Source organism: Cyprinus carpio, unplaced genomic scaffold, assembly GCF_018340385.1.
Source record: "Cyprinus carpio isolate SPL01 unplaced genomic scaffold, ASM1834038v1 S000006479, whole genome shotgun sequence".
NCBI lineage: Eukaryota > Metazoa > Chordata > Actinopteri > Cypriniformes > Cyprinidae > Cyprinus > Cyprinus carpio.
This window is the reverse complement of record NW_024879154.1, coordinates 644,813-667,312: the sequence shown is the minus strand read 5'-3', so window position 1 is coordinate 667,312 and position 22,500 is coordinate 644,813. Positions and strand designations below refer to the sequence as shown.

The 22,500-nt window shown below is 35.8% G+C and overlaps 2 protein-coding genes across 11 annotated transcripts in view; both read right to left on the bottom strand.

Moving 5' to 3' along the window:
* Positions 1-3,450, bottom strand: part of LOC109048833 (minor histocompatibility antigen H13-like) — a 28,447-nt gene extending 24,997 nt beyond the window's left edge. The window contains exon 1 of one of the 2 annotated variants that reach the window (XM_042754204.1): positions 3,095-3,450. In XM_042754204.1, the coding sequence (XP_042610138.1) occupies positions 3,095-3,286 (192 nt within the window). In that variant the 5' untranslated portion in view covers positions 3,287-3,450. The remainder of the gene's footprint in view (positions 1-3,094) is intronic. The other variant, XM_042754205.1, reaches the window with a different exon arrangement.
* Positions 3,451-9,103: 5,653 nt separating this feature from the next.
* LOC109091630 overlaps positions 9,104-22,500 on the bottom strand; it is a 14,504-nt gene continuing 1,107 nt past the window's right edge. The window contains exons 1-16 of one of the 9 annotated variants that reach the window (XM_042754216.1): positions 17,136-17,969; positions 16,936-17,001; positions 16,705-16,749; positions 16,569-16,617; positions 15,855-16,001; positions 15,646-15,693; positions 15,304-15,400; positions 14,871-14,960; positions 14,546-14,635; positions 14,218-14,307; positions 12,807-12,908; positions 12,516-12,692; positions 11,879-12,042; positions 11,249-11,313; positions 9,689-9,783; positions 9,104-9,341 (exon numbers count right to left, since the gene is read on the bottom strand). In XM_042754216.1, the coding sequence (XP_042610150.1) occupies positions 9,232-9,341; positions 9,689-9,783; positions 11,249-11,313; positions 11,879-12,042; positions 12,516-12,692; positions 12,807-12,908; positions 14,218-14,307; positions 14,546-14,635; positions 14,871-14,960; positions 15,304-15,400; positions 15,646-15,657 (1,092 nt within the window). In that variant the 5' untranslated portion in view covers positions 15,658-15,693; positions 15,855-16,001; positions 16,569-16,617; ... (1 more) ...; positions 16,936-17,001; positions 17,136-17,969 and the 3' untranslated portion in view covers positions 9,104-9,231. Of the gene's footprint in view, positions 9,342-9,688; positions 9,784-10,716; positions 10,859-11,248; positions 11,314-11,878; positions 12,043-12,515; positions 12,693-12,806; positions 12,909-14,217; positions 14,308-14,545; positions 14,636-14,870; positions 14,961-15,303; positions 15,401-15,645; positions 15,694-15,854; positions 16,750-16,935; positions 17,002-17,135; positions 18,029-18,061; positions 20,098-20,359; positions 20,398-20,672; positions 20,861-22,500 lie in introns of those variants that run through there. The other 8 variants (XM_042754214.1, XM_042754213.1, XM_042754215.1 and 5 more) reach the window with 8 other exon arrangements.

Below are 22,500 nucleotides of genomic sequence, written 5' to 3'. Positions count from 1 at the left end.
GAACTCCCGCACACTATCTTAACTTGCAAATTAAATTTTTAATCACACAACGTTTCGGTCACACGACCTTCATCAGGAGGATTTTACTTAAGCATAAAATACAGGCGGATGACTCATGAGAAAGCCAAAAAACCGGGACCTCAGTTTTTAATTGCACGTGCTTATTCTGCTTGACACAATTCTCTCACGTGGTTGCGCAGCCGACAACTGCGCATTTAAGCTACTATTCCATCGAAACATGGCATTTATATGTATAATATATAATATGTAGACATATAGGCTAAATAATATAAATATTTAAAAATCTATAATATATATATAAATATTATTTATATTATATATTTTTACATATTTATATTAACATAGCCTATATCTCGTGTGCGCTTTAGTCTCAGAGTGGTTCAAGGCTATAATTTAACGAATGCTATTTAATTTAACAAAGTGTGTCGCTGCTCACAATACCGTCATTGTTTTTTTTAACTTATAAATATTATTTATATTTATCTTATTTATAAATATTATTTATATTTATCTTATTTATAAGTAAAAAACAACCACAATATTGTGAGCAGCGACACTTTGTTAAATTAAATAGCATTCGTTAAATTATAGACTTGAACCACACTGAGACCAAAGCGCACACGAGATATAGGCTAAATAAATATAAATATGTAAAAATATATAATATAAATAATAGAACTTGAGTCTGATTGGCCAATACTCAGTGAACACGTCACGTGTGCTCATCCCAGGTTTAGACCTGTCAGTCTCGCAGCTCGCATCAGCTTCATGCGGCTTCATGAGAGAGACACATAAGCCCGGAATTGGACTATACAACAATATACTTACGAATATATTTACGATTAATAATGATTTAAAAACAATACATAACGCACCGGCCCAACCAGACCGCGGCCCACCGGGAATCTCCCGGTAGTCCCGATGGCCAGTACATGCCTGGGCTAGGGTAACCTCGCCTATTATTTCGTTTTGCAGAATTTTTATTTCAGACATCATTCCATTTCTGTTCTAAATGTTCATGTTCTAAATGTAAAAAAAAAAAAAAAAAGTGAAATAAACCTGTTCCTTATATTCGTTTGCCTCCCATGTGTGTGCGAAAGTGAAAGTCGATCGATCACGGTGGTGGGGTGGGGTGGGGTGTGGGGGGGGTAGAGGTTTGCGGTTTACCGCAATACCGCGGGAATTTATTGCTTTTCAACCGCGGTAAGAAAAATTCAATACCGTCCCAGGCCTACCCTACACTAGGATTTTTTTTAATCTCTATTTAACAGCATTAACTTACAATGAAATACGTCTTCCTTCAGGCAGACTGAATCTTTTCCTGTCTTGCTAAATGTTGGGTCAGTTTGCGCGAGTCCCGCGCGCTGTGAAGCGGAGCAGCTGACGAAGGACTCCGCTTGGTTTTGAAGCCTTATTCAAACGCTTATGTTCACAAATAACAATGATTTTCACAAAAATAAAGATTAATTATCAATTGATAATTTGTTATTATTATGGTCTTGTGAAAATAATAATATAGCCTGCGAGAAATTAATGAATAAAAAGAGTAGGGCTGCTGTGAGTGCAGGCATGTTTCAACCCAGTAACATGAGAACACAGCGTTCCCTTACGGCCAAAAAAACAGACCGAGTTCAGTTCAGCTGGAGGGGGCTGGGGGTAGTTCTGTATAGCTTGTGGGGGTCGAGATAAAGGTGTGAATTTCTTGCTCTTTCATATGGACAGTCTTATGAGGGTATCAAACTTGCAGAACAGGTTTACATAGGACTCGTCATTTTGAAGAAAGGTTTTGATCCACTTCAAATGTTGACTACTGTATAGCGCAATAAAAGTTTATTAGTTATAAATTATTCATAAAAAAAAAAAAAGATGCAAACTGTTGGGGTTGGGCGATAGGCCTATGGCCTAAATAAAAATCCCTGCTTTTTTTTTTCATTAAGTTACTAGTCGTTCATTTGTCATTATTCGTTGCATTATTCAACTAATTGCAGGTATATATTAAATTTACATCTAGTAATCCAGCCTTAATATATTCCGCGCTCAAGCACATGCATTAAGTTTGCCACAAAGCACAGGCAGAAGTAGCCTAATAATTATGAAAAAGGAGACATGTTACACTTGCTTAAACACAGAATTAGGTAACAATAAAACATATGGTGAAGAAAAAAATAAAACATTTATAGGGCCCTAAACATGTAATATTTTGCATATTTGTTTTTACAGTAGTTTTTGGGGGGTTATTTTTCCTGTAAAGATATCAAGATATATATTGTATATCGAGATATAGCAAAATATATAGAGATATATTTTTTGCTCCATATCGCCCAGCCCTATTTTTAAATGCCCTAAACCTGCATTTAAATGTGGCTGCAATTTATTTTTTTTTTATTTTTTTACTTTACTTAAATTATATGAAAAAAAATAAACAATACAAAATTAAAAATCACTGAATTTGTCAATTAATGAAGCTCTTTTTTACATCGTGTTCATTTTGTGGATTATAATGAGAGAACTTGAGTTTCAACATGAGGACGTTTTATTAATCAGTCCATTTTTTAGAGTTTCAATGATTTAACAAACTTACTCAAATCTTACTGAAACAAACAGCAGATGGATCTCTGTTTAGATCGGGTGTGAAAGAGGGAGACATAAGGATGACACAGATATATAGTTTATGTACGACCTGGAATTATTTATTCTGCAATTGGCGCTAAAACGTCACCTATACCGAACACCCTCATACAACTAACATTCTTACTCTACGTTACTGACAAGTGTCCAGTAAGCATACATAAAGCGTTTCAGTGGCTGCGATTATTAAAGTTAAACAGATCATGTATTGGGTAACACACATGGCACTAGAACAGGCCTGCAACTCTCAATCCAACGCCAAATCAATTCAATTCTCGTTGAAGTGCAGCACGTCATACTTTTCACTAATGCATCTATGTTTGCATATTGCGTCAGTTAATGCGGATTGTGTAGTTAGTTATAGATTTAAATACTCAAGAGGCTTTTAACGTACATTGTCTTCGCACATTCTTTCATTAACGTTATCTAAATTACTTTAGGTTACCTTGCTCTTGGAGCAGCCCACGGACCTGAGCGCTCCGAAGAAGATGGGCAGCAGGGCCATGAGCAGCAGGCTCCCGTACGCCAACGCTGTGCCCTCGGCACTGGAGACGAACCGGCCCGCGGTCCCGTTAACCGCATCCGATCCGTTACTGGATCCGTCTGGCACAGCTGCGTTTTGCTCCACATCAGCCATGTTTTCGCGCGTTTAAATACGGTGCCCGTTCTATATAGATATGTTGAGACTGTCAACTGAGTGTGCTTCTCATTGAGATGAGCTCGGATCTCTTGTAAGGCCACGTTTCCTAACTCTGCCCGGTGAAGTCTCCGTGTTCTTCACTCCTCTTACACAAATGCACACTTCCGAACGTACTGACACCCGATGGATCGGAGGAAGAATTACCGCTGCAGTATTCAGAATTAGAATCAAAATCACAATGGCCTTTATTTATTTATTTTTTTATTGCTTAATTTACATAACAAGACAGGGAACCAACAATGTAAGACACTTTCATATAGACCAGCACAGAGTTTACATTAAAGAGAAAAAAAAAAAAAAAAAAAAAAAAAAAAAAAACACAATAACAAGGAGCAAGGATGAAACCAAAATTGTAGTCGATGAAGTTATTTAATTTTTTTTTTTAAAATAATAGATATTTTGACAAAGAGAAACATAACTTTTCCGATTTTCGATTAAGTTTTTTGAGGCATTTTAAGCTCTGAAACATTTTAACAAACTCACATAAGAATATATTGAAGGAAGGTTTACATTTTTTCCATTTACAAGTATGTATATGATATTTACCCATCAACAAAACAAAATTCACAACATCAGAGAAGGATGAATTTAAATCACATTTAAAAAAGAGCACATCTTGCTGGGTTATAGGAGAAACTGTCTCCATTTTTACTGACAACCAGCTATGTATATCAAACCAAAATTTAGAAGAAACCTCACAGTAAAAGAAAAGGTGATCAAGTGTTTCAGGAAATGAAGAGCAGAAACCACAAGGATCCACATCGAAATGAAATCGTTTTTGTATAAAGTCACTAACTGGATATATCCTAAACATAATTTTATAATGAGTCTCCTTGACCTTTGGAGCAACTGGGTAAGATAACGGGTAAAAGCTTTGTCCCTTACTGAGGTTTCAACATCTCCCAGAAAATAACATTTATAATCACCAGTGAGGATACGTTTAAGTTCTTTATAAATAAGTTTGTTATTACACTTATAGTCTAAGAGGTCAACATTACATATTTTCAAAGAGGGAAGAGAAACTACTGGTCTAGATAAAAGATCAGAAAAACTACTTTGAATTATTCTTAACAATCCAGTAGGTATAGCATTGCATACCTTATTATAACCTTTTAATGTAATTTTAACTTTGTATTTACTAATGAAATCAATATAAGATAAGAAAAAGCCATTATCATCTAACAAATCATGAATAAAAAAAAATACCTTGGCTATACCAATCACTTTTAAACAGAGATTTTCTAATAATAATTACAACCCTATTGTTCCAAAGAGTGGAGTTGTGAGGGGAAAAGTTATGGGTAAACATCATTTTCCAAAATAACAGTACTTGTTTATGAAAATTAGATACCTTCAAAGGAATTTACAAGGGTCGAGATCACATCTCAACACAAAATCAAGGCCGCCAATTTTTTTAAAAAATGTGGTTAGGAATATGGTACCATATCGAGTGTGACTTTATTAAACACTCTTTCAACCATTTTATTCTGAATGTACCAAGAAGAGATTCAAAGTCAATGGCTCTCAAACCTCCATGTTCATACTCTTTTACCATATGAAATTTACGTAGATAATGCGTTTTATTTTTCCAAATAAATTTAAATAAGATTGAATTCACCGATTTAATTACTCTCGGGGCAGTATACAAGGCTTGAGATAAGTAAATAAGTTTGGATATTCCCTCAGTTTTAGTTAAGAGAATTCTACCCAATATAGACAGGTCTCGAGATAACCAGTGATTTAAGGATTTTTTTCATACTTTCTATTTTAGAGTTAAAATTTGAATGTTCTCTATTAACAACATTATTTGTAATCATAACCCCTAAATACTTAATCTCCTTTTTTACTGGAATGCCCTCATTAATTCACATTTTTTAAAGTTTAGAGTCAGGCCTGATGCCTTTGAGAAAACAGAATTTTTTTCAATAACTAATGGAAGTACCTCTTTATTTTTAAGAAATAAAAGAGTGTCATCTGCAAATTGGCTTATAGTAAAGGTTCTACCAAGAATGTCTATGCCTAAATTATGTTCAAAATTTTTAATGAATAAAGACATAAGTTCAGATGCAAGATTAAAAAGTAATGGTCAGACAGGACATCCCTGACGAATTCCTCGTTTAATTTGGATTCTGGGTGATGAACCAACATTAAGAGAAACACTACTAAAAATATTGTTATAAAACATGGAAATTACTTTACAAAACATAGGACCAAAACCAAAGTTTCTAAGGATCTAAACAAAAAGGAGTGTTCAAGGGTATCAAATGCCGTTGAAGAAATCTAGAAATAGAAGTAAGCTTGTCTGGGGAATTAAAAAATTATAATCAAGCATATCAAGAACTAGTCTAATATGACTGTGAATACTTCTCCCTTTAATAAAAGGCGATTGTGTTTCACTGATAATTTCACCAATACCCTTTTTTAGTCTATTTGCAAAAACATGAGAGAGCAGTTTGAAATAATTACATAAAAGAGTTATTGGTCTCCAATTGTCTAAAAATAATTTATCTTTGTTCGACTTTGGAGCTAGAATAATTAAACCGTGCTTCATTGATGGAGATAATTCAGCTTTATCTATACATTCCTTTAGTGCTTCAAAAACTAAAATTCTTATTTCGTGCCAAAAGTGTTTATATAGTTCTACTGTGATGCCATCAATACCTGGCGACTTTCCATTAGACATTTGCTTTATAGCAGTGTCTAATTCTGAAATCTCAATGTCAGCATCCATCATATTTCTAAAATCAGAGTCTATAATAGGAACTCTATCTTTTAAAAAGGAAAAGATCACAATCGCTTTCTGAAAATTTAGATTTATATAAATCGTTATAGAAGGAATATATGTAGTCATCAATTAGTGTTTTTTCTTGGCTTATACAATTATCAATGCTAAGTCTATTAATAGTTTTCAAAGCTTGTTTTTGTTTTTTCTAGATTAAAGAAATATGAAGAATTTTTTTTCCCCTTCCTCAATCCACCTTGCTCTAGATCGTATGAATGCTCCTTTAGCCTTTTCTGTATAAAAATCATCTAACTCTGATTGAAGAGTATAAAGTTCTTTTTCCTCACTCTTACTAAGTATGTCTTTATTACTGAAATAATTTAGTCTTGATAAAATTGTTGTCTGTCTACATTTTCTAGCATTTGCAATTTGTTTGCCTTCTTTAATCTCTTATTTTTTTTTACATTAAATTTGACCCATTCCCATTTGCCAATTGAGGTTAATTCAGACATGGTTTTAACATTATTAATCATTAACAAAAGTTATGCATTAACAAGTTCTAGATTGACAGCTGCTCCTCTAGCCAATCAGTCCAAGGGGGAGTTGACGTCACTCCAATGCGACTCGTGGCTGCTGTGGCAAACTTTTTTTTTTTCCTTTTTTTTTGGCCTTTATTTCAACAACATTACAACCAAACAAGGTACATGAACATATTTTCAAAAAAAATAACCACAATTATTCAGACTTGGTTGAGCATAACCAAACTTATAACAACAAACACATCAAAAACAAAAAAAAAAAAAAAAAAAAAGAAAACAATACTACAAAATGGGCTTTTAAATTAAATTATATAATTCCAACATAGAGGTCAGTTTAAAGGCTTTTTTATTCTTAACAAATTTTAAGGATTTATATAAAAGTTTTAGCTCGTTACACCAATGAATAAAGCTGGGTTTAGATTTAAACCATCTGCATTTGTGAATAAAAAACCTCCCAAAACAAATCAGAGAATTGAGAAAAAATTCTAACTCTTTGTTTTTGCTGTGGCAGGTGTGTGAAGCTGGATAACCAGCGTCAGCAGGCAAATCCCGGACGATCTCAGGTAATTAGCCACTAAATATTTTGTTAATGGGTGACAGAAACATTCCCTTTGTGTGTTATGATATTTTCTGCAAGCTCTGTGTAGTCCGAGTAGGCCGATATGTAGCCCGCTAACACGTGTCTTGTTAGTTTGGTTTAGTGAGCAATACTTTATATTTTAGGCCGTAAGGGCTGCACTATAAATCACACGCGATATTTGATGCGCAGCTTGTCAGTAAAGCCGGTTCTGTAATCAGCGGTAAATCTCCATCACTTGCGCACTTTCATGGAGCAGCATTTATTAGCCGTTATGCTGCTCCATGTGAAAGCGCGCAGGTGATGGAGAATTACCGCTGATTACAGAACCGGAATGCAAATACAGTATTTTATGTGTTATATTTGTCGTTGTAGCTAGAAGGGATACAGCTACAGAAAACCAACATTAAATATTTTTTTCTACCAATTAGATTGTGTTTTTATTAACACCTACCCCAACCCCAAACCTACCCTTACAGTAATGCAGATACATGAAAAATCATTGTTTAGCACGAGAAAAAGGACGCGATATTGATGTGCGCATGCAGTAAACCCTGGTAGGAAATGTCAGGACACCGCCTTTACTGACAAGACGCGCATTAAATATCGCGTGCAATTTATCGTGCAGCCCTACAGTGCCTAAAATATAAAGTATTGCTTACTAAACCAAACTAACAAGACACCTGTTAACGAGCTAGATATCGGCCTAGTCGGACTACATAGAGCTTGCAGAAAATATCATAACACACAAAGTGAATGTTTCTGTCACCCATTAACAAATATTTATGGCTAATTACCTGAGATCGTCCGGGATTTGCCTTCTGACACTGGTTATCCATTCTCACACTAGATCTTCACACTATTAATCACGGGATTGGGACGGCACAGGAAAAAATGTCAGCGGGAGTGGGCGGGACCGGGAATCGTAATAACACTTTGATCCCCAACTTTGTACACAAATATAGCCTACCTTTTAAATAAACTATAAACTGTAGGCTTATATTTTAATTTTGAACTCAATTCTACTTCCCCTGTGTCTTTATGTTCTTCCTGTCTGCTTTGGTGTGGCTGGTTCAGTGAATGACCTGCGCGTGAAGGACAGATTGTTAATGGCTGGTCTATGTGGTAATAGAGTAGCCTACATCGGGCAGGACATCCAAAAGCCCAGCTATCATTCATAGACCTCAAATATAGCTTTTCATCTAAAAGATGCATGTAGTAACAACTTTACATGGCCGCTCAATCTAATGTTAACCCACAGAAATGTGCGCTATTGAAGTGTGTGCGCAAACTGAACAGCAGCGCGCTCACAGCAGGACAGATAGAGGCACCGGTGCTCTCACTGGCTCTTAAAAATACTCCGTAATACTTTGGTCATACAGATAAAAGTAATAAATCTTTCGAATCCGTATACGTTCATTTGTGTGCACTCAGAATAACAACGTAACGTGCTTCTGTAAATTAATTAAAGCAAACGATGCGGTTTCTGTCGTCTCCCAGCTGGCATTTTAACATCGAGTCACTGTTGAATCAACGTCAGGTGCCAGTGTTGGATAACCATTGAATTTTGTTTAGATTTTGCAAATCTAATCAACGTTGAAATAACAACGTCATTCCAACGTCACGTTTCTCAACATAGGTGAATTCGCCAACATTGAATCAATATTGATTTATGTTTAGATTTTGCAAATCCAATCAATGTTGAAATTTCAACGTCACTATAAAGTCCTGCTTTTCAACATAGTTTATTTTGTTAAACTGTTTTCACTAAAGTATTGATGTGTTCAACAGTAACACCAAACACCTTGAAATGGATACATAAACACTAAGTTTGTGGACACACACAGTCAGCTAGGAAGAAGCCAATTGGTCAAAGGAAGACCAGGAAGAAGATTAATAAAGACATTTCACTGACGTAAGAAACATGTTTTATTACATGGCTGCAAGTGTGCCAACATTTCACACAAGTCAAACTTTAACCTTTAGAAAAACGGCCTAAACATTGGGCAACATTGAACACGGCTGGTTAAATCTTCCCTTCTAGTTACTTCTTTCTGCCACCGCCACCCATCCTCTCTGGTGCATATTTCAAGTATTTGGCCATGTATTCGTCTACTTTTGTTGTAGTTGTATCAAATGAGCTGAAGACAGCGTCTGATGAGGGGGAAAAAAAACAGATCAGTATTAGCAAACGCTAACCTCTCAAATTAAAATATTTTGCAAATATCAACTTTTCAAGTATGTAAATTAGTATTTATCAACGTGCAAGTTCATTGATAATCATGTGCTTGGGCAAGCAACAAAAGGCAGTTGGTAGTAACCAGTGCTGCCGGTAGAGAAGTTAGTCTGGAGCCCAGAATGGAGTATAATATATATAATATTAGAGCATGCTCTGTAGAGTCCTCCAACTAAAATGATTTTTCTTATGAATTATTATTCTGCTTATTATATTCAATTATTTAAAACACTGTTACAAAACTACTATGTTAAACCAAACTCACCACAGATTATCTTGTAGAGACGGGTCTTCATGAAGGCAACCTTCCCACTCCTTCCTCTGAGGCTCATTATGGCCATCATTTTATTTGTCATAGTTCTGCCATGGTAAAACAGATTTATATTAGAATATTATATTGCAATCAAGTTCATTATGAAAATGTAGCAGAGAGCGAGTAAGTGGGTGTGTGAGGGGAGTGCATGACAGTATATGATAGGGATGGCACGGTTCGCTGAAAAAAAAACCGAACCGTTCGGTTCACCACACACGGTTCGGCACGCGCTGCAACTGCGGTTCAACTTAAATCTGACAAAGCATCTTTAATATGGTTTGCTATAAATAACACGTAAAACAAACAGGGTTCAGCTAATATATGTTTCTGTTGATGCATGCGCATTCTGGATTCCCAGACAGAAAAAAAAACATGGACAAACCATGCACTCTTGTTCAATGTGAATGCCTTATGCTGGAATATGAGCAGTCATTTATTCCGTCATCACCCGGGTGCTGATAGCGCGCGCACAGATGAGACCTGAACTCCTGAAAAAAACCGAACCGTTCGGTTCACCACACACGGTTCGGCACGCGCTGCAACTGCGGTTCAACTTAAATCTGACAAAGCATCTTTAATATGGTTTGCTATAAATAACACGTAAAACAAACAGGGTTCAGCTAATATATGTTTCTGTTGATGCATGCGCATTCTGGATTCCCAGACAGAAAAAAAACATGGACAAACCATGCACTCTTGTTCAATGTGAATGCCTTATGCTGGAATATGAGCAGTCATTTATTCCGTCATCACCCGGGTGCTGATAGCGCGCGCACAGATGAGACCTGAACTCATTTAAGCTTTGTCAGTTTAAACATTTAAGAGCCAGACGACGCGAGCTCACGCGTGCAGTGTGAAGATTTGTGCGTTTGTTCATCCGAAGCGCGCAAACCCGCGCCTCAGAATGAGCGCAAATATAAGCTCTCTCTGAAGTATTGTGTTTAAATGGACAAATTCACACAAAAATTATGTCAAAATACCTGTTTTGGTAAGTATCCTACAGCAGACATAGCCAGCTGAACGTAGGCCTACTGGATCAGTGCATTCTCTTAAAGTGACAGTCTTTATATTAATCGAACAGCAACAACAAAGAAATCACTCACTGCTCTTGATTAAAAAGCTTTTGTAACTTTAATAAAGAACAATCTTTAATTTATACAGTCAAATATGTGATGCTGTTTTACATTTGATTACTTTATTCAATTTCTGTACCTAAAAACTAATGCTAGACCTCCCTAAAAAAAAAAAAAAAAAAAAACCTGAAAATCAATGTTTATTTTATTTGTATCTTTACTCTATTGTATTTATTTGTGCTGTTGCTCGTAGTTAGATATATATATTTTTAAGTATAGTTTCTCCATAAACATAGCGCATACCGAACCATACCGAAAACCGTGACTCTAAAACCGTGAAACAAACCGAACCGTGAAAAAGTTGAACCGTGCCACCCCTAGTATATGACAGGTAACATCACTATAAACTAATGCAAAAAAAAGGAACAAAGTTACTTACGCAGCCATTGACTTCTTCACATGGTCTGCAGCATCAACGCCTCCCAACCTCTTCAGATGTTTACTCTGAAAAGGAGCAACAAGAAATTAAAAATATAACCAGAAAAAGTGGTCAGTAGAGTCCAGACCTCCACAAAGCAGGCACATGATGAGGACGATGAGTTTGTAGTGGTCACCAAGGTGAACAAGCCAATTGTCATAATGAAACTTTGCCAGCACTTTACAAGAGTAATTATTTAACCCTTTTGTTGTCTTCGTTTTTTTTTATAGCACTTGTCCTCTGGGGTAAATTAGCTACTACTAGCATAACACACACAACTCAGAAGTGCATGAAGCCTGAAAAGGCACTTCCTGCTGTAAAGACATTACCCGGATGAAAACATACTGTGCACGCTCTATAGGCCCCATGCGCCTATAAAACGTGCACACCTCTTCATCTTGTCTGTCTCTGATCAAAATGTGAAATGCCCCATGAAGCTTTGCTTATTAGAGTGTTTGTCTTGTACCCAATCAGGGAGAGGCATAAGAATATCTCTACAAATCTTTAGCATTGATGTATATTAGAGTTGTGAAACCATGTTTCACTAGTCTGATCCTCAGACCCCAATACCACCTGAGGGTTAAAACTTACCAGTTCTGCTCCCTCATTCTTGTCCTCCAGGCGATTCTCTAAAGCGTTGAGCTCTTCTTCAGTGTTTGCCGGCTTTACTTCATAACTTGTTCCAACAGATGAGGTGGCAATGTGAATTGTATCTTTGATTTCGACAAGGAGCTGAAGAACTCTCTTCTGGAATTCTAGCCAAAAAAGAAGCGACCGATTATTATTTTTATAATGTAGTGAGTACGCTCTACACCACAAAATCATATTTTTTTTTTTGTTTGCCCAATAAAAATGCACTGCCAAAACTCAATTTTACCAAGAATATTTGTGATATTTCTAGTCAAATGTCTAATTTCTATTCAAAATTAATATTATACACTTAAAATAAGACACCTAAAAAGTAACTTGTATATACAAAATTTACACAAAAAAAAAATAAAAAAATCCCACAGTAGAAAAATTTTTTTTTTTGCTTGTAATAATAAAAAAAAAAGAAAAAACACCTTAAATGTGTTACCATGTGTTCATGTGAAAAATCAGGTTAGTTTGAAGAATCAGCAGTGTCATAATGAACTGCTGAGTCTGATTCAACTGAAACGTTGGGGACAGCTAGAGACACTAGAAGACTCCTAATTATTCGTCAGCAAAAATAAGAGAATAACATTACTTTTTTCAGACATCGGGAAGTCTTCCTTCCTCAATTTGTTTGAGTGTGCATGCATAGACGTCGCCTTGGCTGCATTTGGGGGATCCCTTTCAGCTCTCAGACTTCTCAGGAGGCTGCCTAAGGCTTCGGTCGATAGTCGTTCTTGGGGTGTCACTGATGGAGAAAATGGGTTGCATACTATGCAGCCCATAATGGTCACGTACAAGCACACCCAAGACAGATACAAGTATCTTAAAGAGCTCCAGTATTTTTTTCCCATATTCCAGAATATGTTCCTAACAACACCCTCACCTCCTTGTGGGTTCAGAAGCATTCTGACGCCGTGAGAAGGACTCTGAGGAACTCTGCCTCCGTTTCTGCAAAAGTGACTTGAACGGACTCCTTCGGCTACGGCTAAATGATATGGTTAAAAAAAATAAAATAAATTAAAATAAATTAAAAAAGGACATTGCAATGACCATTATTGCAAATGAAGTCTAATTCTCAAATAAGTGGGAATGATCATTTTGCACAGCAGTTTTTATTTAAAACAAATATATCCATGTATAAATATTAGGGCTGCACGATATATCGAAATTATCAAAATATCGCAAATGCAAATATCGCAAGAGCGTGCGATATCTGAATCATTTAATAATAGGCTACTTGAATAAAAACGTTGCAGAAGGTCAAAGTTTTAGTTTGACGCATATAGCAAAGAATTGCTTGACGTTAAAAAGAGTTAAGTGCAATAAGTTGCAGGCTTGTCTTGCTGTCTGACTCAAACCTGAAGCGCGTGCACAACAACCCGCATCTCGCACAGTGTCTCTTCAGTTCTGCTGCACATGTGCAAAGCGCATGCATACACACAGAAACAGCGCATGAACACCGAGTTGATCCGTCTTTTGCATCTCCTCATATTTGAACAGACACATACACACAGAATTATGTAAATAGTATCTGTCTGAACGATCATTCATGTAAATGCAGTCGGTTATGTTTTAAATGAATGTAAACAGCTGAGAAAGAAATCTGATGTGTATCATTATACTGGATCTGTGCAGTCGGTCTTAAAGGGACAGCAGCCTATAAATATGTGCTGCTGAATATGTCACTAATGTTAATCAAACAACAAAACAGCTATAACAAAGAGTAATCTAAATTGAATTCACACAGAGAACACAATGCGGTGTTATTTTACACTTAATTATTACATTTCTGTACCTGAATACTACTGTTTATTTTATCTACGCTTGTAAATTGTGTATTTTTTATTTTTATTTTTCTTTGTATGTTCACATCTATGGTTCACACTGATGTTAAAATGACATTTTCTGTTTTGTGACATTACTTTTTATTTAATGCTAAAACACTGCTGGTCATTTTCAGAAGTTATAGTGATTCTTTCTTTTCCAAGAAAAATCTGAAACAAATTGGTTATATAATTTTTAAATATTTTAAAATGTAATTGTAATTGATTTTACACACTTTAAGCAATATCGTATCAGATATCGAATACCGCTTTTTTTAACAAGGTATCACATAATCACATTTTTCTTCAATATCGCACAGCCGCCCTAATAAATATATCTCATGTGACATTTGTTGAGGTCTGTGCCAAACATTTTCTTACATCTGGAAGGTGTGTAGTTCAGACTGCAGCTTTACAGTGCTTCCTTTATACGGACAATATTGTACTTTTGATCATATTTAAATTAAATACCTCCGTCCATGAGTTGAAGACCCTGAGGAACCCCCACGCTTTCTCTGAGAAAAGGATCTGGACAGACTCTGTTGGCCAGGGCTGAATGATCTGGTTTTAAAAAAAAAAAAAAAAAAGAAAGAAAGGGAAATTGCTACAGCAGGTATTGCAAATTAAGTAAAATTCAAAGTAGTGGGAATTATCATTTTGTGTCGCAATTTCTATTTTTACTGGGTCAGTACATCAAGCATTTTCTTACATCTGGAAGGTGTGTAGTTCAGACTACAGCTTTACAGTGCTTCCTTTATACGGACAATATTGTACTTTTGATCATATTTAAATTAAATACCTCCGTCCATGAGTTGAAGACCCTGAGGAACCCCCACGCTTTCTCTGAGAAAAGGATCTGGACAGACTATGTTGGCCAGGGCTGAATGATCTGGTTTTAAAAAAAAAAAAAAAGAAAGAAAGTGAAATTGCTACAGCAGGTATTGCAAATTAAGTAAAATTCAAAGTAGTGGGAATTATCATTTTGTGTCGCAATTTCTATTTTTACTGGGTCAGTACATCAAGCATTTTCTTACATCTGGAAGGTGTGTAGTTCAGACTACAGCTTTACAGTGCTTCCTTTATATGGACAATATTGTACTTTTGATCATATTTAAATTAAATACCTCTGTCCATGAGTTGAAGACCCTGAGGAACCCCCACGCTTTCTCTGAGAAAGGGATCTGGACAGACTCTGTTGGCCAGGGCTGAATGATCTGGTTTTAAAAAAAAAAAAAAGAAAGAAAGGGAAATTGCTACAGCAGGTATTGCAAATTAAGTAAAATTCAAAGTAGTGGGAATTATCATTTTGTGTCAAAATTTCTATTTTTACTGGGTCAGTACATCAAGCATTTTCTTACATTTGAAAGTGCTAAAGCACTCAATCAGTGCATCTGGTTTGTCCAGTGTAATTGTGATGTCCATACCAAATAAAATCTAATAATAATAACAATAATAATAATAATAATAATAATAATAACAACAACAACAACAACAACAACAACAGTGCTTCATTTATACTGGCAATATTGCACTTTTGATCATATTTAAATTAAATACCTTCGACCATTAGAAAGAGACTCAGAGGGACTCCTGCTACCACTGTGTGCCAAGGATCGAGATTGAGGTCTTGAGGGGATGTCCATTTGGGTTCTTTCTGTGTTTTTAAGAGGGTTTAGACACTGGGAAGGGTTTATATGTCAATAATTCAAAATTACTTTACACGTATTTGGTTAGTCAACATAAGAAACATTAACAGTTTACATTAACAAAAGAAAATTGAAATTTATATTCTGTGGCATTCAATTCAAGTTGTAACCTTTCAGTTCTGGTATGGCATACTAAACTTCAAAATATTTGATACCCAATCAAAGACAAAACTGGTTTCACACAACCACCTACCAAACTGTGCATCTGTCATTTTGGGAGGAGTTTGAAGAACAAAGTCATCTGTAATAAATAGGCGACAGTCATCAAAAAAAAAAAAAAAAAAAAAAAAAAGAAAAAAAAAAAAGTACTTAACTAGTAACTGTAGTGACTAATTAGCTCAATACTGGCATAGCCACGGTGGTGATTAAAATGCTACAATGATGTGTTCTGGATGTGCATACCTTTTGTTAGTCTTTTCTTGGCTTGATTCTCATTACTTGTATTTGCAGGATGCAGGATGTGGAGTCTTTTCATTGTGTTAGCAGTTGTGCCATATTTACCAGACTGTGCATTCGTCATTTTGGGAGGAGTTGGAAGAACAAAGTCATCTGTAATAAATAGTCAACAGTCATAAAGTACTTTCAAAACTGTAGTAACTAATTGGCCCGATACTGACATAGCCACGGTGGTGATTGAAATGCTACAATGCTACAATTTTTATTGTGTTAGTAGTTGTGCAATATTTACCGCAAAGTGTGACTAGTTGTGAGTTTGCAGTAAGAACCATTACATCTCTCCTATGATTCAAACATACTGAGCCCACCCCCCGTCTTCATATGACATGATTGTGTGACATGACCCACCACCAAGGTGTCACTGCCCCCTTTTGGTGTGGCATACCCCAAAATGAACCAGTGTTCAAAAAACAAAAAGCACTCATTGTGGCTCCAACAAAGACTATTATGTTATTACAAACTCTAAAAATACAATGAAAGCAAAACAGGTAAATTTGATCACCGCACACTGAAAAACTTTACTGAATCTTTGTTCTGAGTGAGCAACAATCAGAGGGAGCTACAGGCAAAACGTGTTGCTTGCTCACAAAGATTCTGTAAAGTTTTTCAGCATGCGGTGGTCTATTTCACCGTTTTACTTTAAATGTTCCTGCTACCAACCTGCACCTGACGATCAAACTATCTGTGGAGATCCTTTAGTTGGTTTACTCTAAAAATACAGTGTTACAATGATGTAGCCCTTGGGGTCATGTAGACATTGCCATCAGTGCATTGGTTCCTGTAAATTAACACATACCTTCACAAGGAATAAATTTTCGAATCTTCTTTGTAGCCTTTTCACCTAAAATTAGTAATAAGCATTCTGTAAGACAGTAGTCATCTTTCAAACAATTAGGCATACCTGTGTTGACTGTCTTAGTTTGAACTGACATTGATTGAATTGAAAGGTTAGAAAACCCTACTCCAACCTCATTGTTGTGACAGAGGTATGAAAATAAATTTGAAAACCAATTTTTTTGTTACATACCTGTACTTTTTATCATAAGACTTGGAGAAGATTCTTTTTGACTGTTTTCATTGACAGATGGTTCATCTAAAAAAAGGAAAAAGTCAATAAATATTTGATAGACAATTACAAATGTAATATTCCACAACACTGAAGAAGAAAAAAAAAAAAAAAAAAAAAATTCTTACAAATGATCAAATAAGTAAAAGTGCACTACATACCAATTTGGTAGTCGGGATACATTTTTTTTTTTGGCCTCCTCTTCGTCGGTAACTCCTCTTCTGAGCCACTCAATTCAGCAGTTGTAGTGAAATCATACTTCTCGCATTCATTATTGTCATCTGAAAGTACATACAGCAATGGTAAAATGCATACAAATGAGTAAGTCTTAATATACAACAGCAACTGGCTAAAAATGGAGGTTTGGCTGTTATAAAATACTTGTTTCATTTATATAAGCGGATATCATCTTGCATGCCAACAGTCAACAATAAACAGGCTATTGAATGACAATATTGTTCTTTTGATTGCATATGATATGATTTTGTGAGGAAGGGGCAGGACTAAATAAGCTTTTTGCTTCCTCCTGTTCCCTCTCGAAAATATTTTGTTGTTGTTTTTTTCCTGGATGAGACTGTTTATTTGTGTTGTGCTTCTAATATTTAGTTACTTTTAATTTTATGGTTATTTGCTGTTGTTCGAGATAAAACCAAACAATAAGACAGTCTCCCCAAAATACACAAGCAAAACTGACATAATAGGAGGCAAGAAATTACCAAACATACATAAGGGACAGATTGAGATACTTAAATGTTCATGTAAAAGAGAAAAATAAAGAAATGTCCATATGTATGTGTTGACTATTTGAAATTTGCCTTACGTTCATATATGACACAAGTCTATGCCTTACAAAACCCATACCTGACTGAATCTTAATTTTTATTAACGGGAATTTCGTCCATGACTCTTCTGGTTCTTTGCAGGCCTTCAATGCTCTCGCAGCTCCTTGTGTAGGCCACAATACACCACCATTCTTAACCCAACATGATGGTATCACTTCCTCCATCTCCATGGTCTCCTCTCTCCACACCGCTCTGGTCCACATTGTTCTGGTCTATAGAAAAAACAAATGAGAAAACTCAGAACAATGCTATCCAACAGTTAAAGTGAATAACCATCATTACATTATAACTAAAAACTTCTAACATTAAAAGATTAACAGCTATTAGTGGAGTTACTCTCATCTTCTTCTGTCACTTATCCTAGGCTGGTTAGTTCCTTTCACTGCCATGAAGCAATGGCATAAATACGTAGCCACTTTTGTATGGTAGACAAACTGCCTTGTGCTTCAGTTTTTTCTCCTCAATCAGCTCTCGTTTTTGGTTCCCTCTTTCGTCACGCAGTACAGCAATGTTAATCAGTTTTGAGTCGCATGGACTGGTGAAGAAACTGTCCAAAGCGTTGAGACTGTACACATCACACACACATGTCTTTTCTGGCCTTCTTTCCTTTACCAAGGCAAAGGCATGTCCCAAAAAAAAACAGGAGTCCTTTTTCTTAGTTGACAAAAATGTCCCAAGTGCTGCTGGTGAGACATGAATTTTTGCATTGTCCATTTCTGCTATCCTCTTCGATAGTTGTGCAATTGGGTTTTTTGCATTTCTGACACTTTTTTTTAGTTTTTGCAGGTGGTTTTCAAACTGAAAGGCAGAGATGTCATTCAAAGATGTTTCAAAGTGCCTTGCATCTTCAGCCAAGTGGATCAGGGCATGGACATTATAGGATGGAAAGATTGGGCTGTAGAGCTTGGTAGATGTTCTATAAAAATATACTAAAAGCTCTTCAGCGTAGTCAATGGATGACATCCGTGTAATGCCATTTGAGTCCAACAGTACAGACATGGCAACTGACAGTGTCAAAAAGTGATGGTAAAAACTGTCTTGCAGAATGCCACGGAGAACAACAGGTCCAGTATAGAGTAAAAACTGCCTGAATTCCGTCGCTTTCCATCTGTCCAAATCAGTTAGACTTCGTGGCTGTCGGGCAAATTCTCTTGGCAGCTTTCCACTGAGGGACAAGAGTTTTGCTGAAATTTCTCCAATTTGCCTTGAGGACAGCCTACACTCTCTAGGTCCCTGTTTTAGAAAGTTCAGCAATCGTCTGACAACCCCTAGGCAGACAACATGCATATAGTCCAGCACAAACGGTTGTATGCACTGCAAGCCTGCAGCGATCAGGGGTGAGCAACCAGTTTGGTGGATGGGATACGCCTGTTTAATGAAGTCATCTTCTGTTCTTGCATCAATCTTCTCCTGCGACTGGTAGTTGAATACAACCCTGTGACTTACATAATGTCCTTCAATGGTGCACCGCTCAAAGCTGCTGTAGGCATTGTGGGACTTGATGCATTTTAGGAATGCTCTCGCTGGGGCATCACAAATGAAAGCATTCACTTTTACATTTAATGTTCCATTTTGGAACTCAATCCCATGTTGTTGGATTGCCTTCAGTTCTGTTAAAAAACTAGACGTGTAATCAGTAATGCTGTTTGGCTTTGCAGTTCCACAAAATAGTGCAACGATAAATGGCTCAAACTTTTTCACACTACATAGAATGGGCCAAATTTGTACATTTGATGATTTAAACAATGGAACACCATCTACACTGAAATTTAGCAGTATCTCATTTTCTGTTGAAAAGAAATCGGGATACTGTGAGCACATTTTCAAAAGTCCCGTCTCCACACCGAAGTAGAGGAATTGGCCACCACATAGATCCCTGACTTCTATTTGAGGTGGAGTTCCTAACAGGGTTCTGGCATCTTTTGGCAGCCGGTGGCCATGTTTACATAACACCAAGAGCAGCTCATCAACCGATGTGCGCGTTGCCTTATTTTTTACAGCCCATTTTGCCAAATCACTTCTTAGATCACTTGATTCCTCCTCGGACAAAGTTCCAATTTCTGAATCACTTTCACCATCACTGTCTGGCGGGTGATGATCATCTCGATACTCGTCTTCTCCTGTATCAGACTGCTCCGGTGTCTGTATGTATGTCTTTTGGACTATCAGCAAAAGAGGGGCCAGGATTCTCATTTGAGGCACCTGGATTCTCATCTGAGTCACTAGAATCCACCAATGCGCGTAATTGTGCATTTTGTCGTCTCCATTTTTTGTGATACATCTGGGAGTGAAAATATGAAAATTAAATATTTTTAAGCCTAAATGTTTTATAAAGAAAATCATTCAATTTGAAATTAAGTCAAAAAAATCATCGAATCAAAATAAGTAAGCTGTGCTCATCATTTTTTTAAATAATATTTTCCACATCAACCTGTATTTAAATTTGACAAAAATGTAAGTGATTTTAAAGTCTTAGTTTTATGGGTAACAGATTCAGATTCAGATTCAAATAGATGGTTGGGTTATGTATGGGGACAACTCACCGTTGAAGGAGACTTTCAGGTCGTGTTCTTCCAAATCTCTGGAAAAGAGAAGGAAGAAGAATGAAATCTCAACCTTATTTTTAAAGTTTGTGGATGGAAAGTGTGTCAGTGTGCCACGTTCGACCAACAGAGACATCCCTAGCACACACACACTCCCTAGCACACAACGGCAGTTCGCGGTTAAACTAGTCTTCCCATACACACAATATTAATTAACACAGTATGTATTAATATGTGGGCCAGAATCAGGCACACTCAAAATTTATTCAGGAATTTTCTAGATATAAAATGTGACTTCAAATACGTTGCTTACCGTTTGAGCTGTTACCCCCTAGATTCAGTCCGAACCGGTCCAGGTCAGAATCTGCTAGCCTGCCTGAAGATGACGACACAGACCCACTTCGCGCATGCGCAATTGTCTGGAACCGTCAGAGCCAATAGAATCCAGTTCTAGTCACCGCCTTTAATTGTGTGATAGACAACCGCCGTCCTCCAATCAAGCCCTTGTTGTTAAAAAATCAACAATAATACAGTAGCTCCACAAAATACATAAAAAAAACAAGCTCCCAAAAAAACTACGCAAGAAGAAGTAGAAAGCGTTTTTTTTTTGTTTTTTTTTTAATGCTTTATTGTCAACAACAGGTAGCATGTACAGTGCCATATCTCATATAACAAAAAAAAATTCACATGCCTCAACAAGAAGGAACAATAAAAAATAATAATAATAAAAGACAAGAGGGTACATAAGCATCAGTTTACAAATAGATATACATAATAAAAATTCCATAGGATATTACAATGCAATTTAAATACAGAAAATATACTTTACAGGTCAGCACCATTCATTATATTTTATTTTTCATAATATGTGAAAATGTTAAAGGAGGAGCATATATTAATCACTTTAGTTGCTTTACTATTTTTAGATTTTGACATCACATCTACACACATTTTAATCCCCTTTTTCAAGCACCATAAAAATACATTTGCCTTTTGTAAACTTGCATTTATGAATGTGAAATTTACATAGAAATAAAATAAAATTTATAAAAAAACCAACATCCTTTAAAGAGCGATCCTTGATATAAAAACCCAAAATCACATGTTTGTAAGATAAAGAAAATGTTTTTAAAAATATTATCAGCAATGAAAATCTTCACATTATTCCAAAAATACTGGGTATATTGGCAAGACCAAAACAAATGAGAAATTGTTTCAGTGGAGCATTCACAGAAAGAATATTTTAAATAAATATCAATTTTACATTTTTGTAGGAATACCTTTGTAGGATAAACTCTATAAATTAATTTATATGAGATTTCATTAACCTTATTTGTAAGGAGGATTTTTTGAGGTAATGACCAAACTTGAGTCCAACTTACATTATTAAAGAAATTGTTCCAGTAGAAAATAACATAAGGCATAGAAGTAATCTCTCCTAAAAACAAGGATCTAATTTTATAATTGTTAGGCTTTAACCCAGAGAAACAGATATTGCCAACAAAGGTATGTTCAGGTCTAGGAGGACAGACAGAAAGTGTGGATGTATATACACAGCATCTGTACACCTGCAGGTATTGCCTTAGTAAGCATCTTGAATTATTTTAATGTAATAGGTATTTTGTATCTTGAGATAAAGTTTTTTTTAAATGTAAATAATTTCCGTTCATTATTAAATAACTGATTCACTAATAACAACCCAATTACTAAACCAATTATGAAAAAATAAAGAATTATTTTTATTCAAAATATTGGCATTATTCCAAAGAAAAGCGCTTTTATCACGACTCGACAAACATTTTATTCAGAGTTGATCTTTCAACGTTGTATCATTATTCATCTATCAACACTTTTTCAACAGTTAATTGTTCAGCATTGTTTGAATGTTGGAACAACGATATTTTTCTACTGATATATTTAAACAAAATGTTTAAAAGTCATGGCTGTAAAAAATAATGTTGATTTGACGTACAACTCATTTTTTTTTTATATTTCTATGTTGAATCCGTAGTGAGTTAACAACACCACTTCAACTATTTGGTGTTCAACGTTGTTTTGACGTTGAATTAATGTTTTTTCATAAACTGACATTATTTCAAATGTGAACTTGAGCGAGAAACTTCGAAACGCTGTATGAAAAA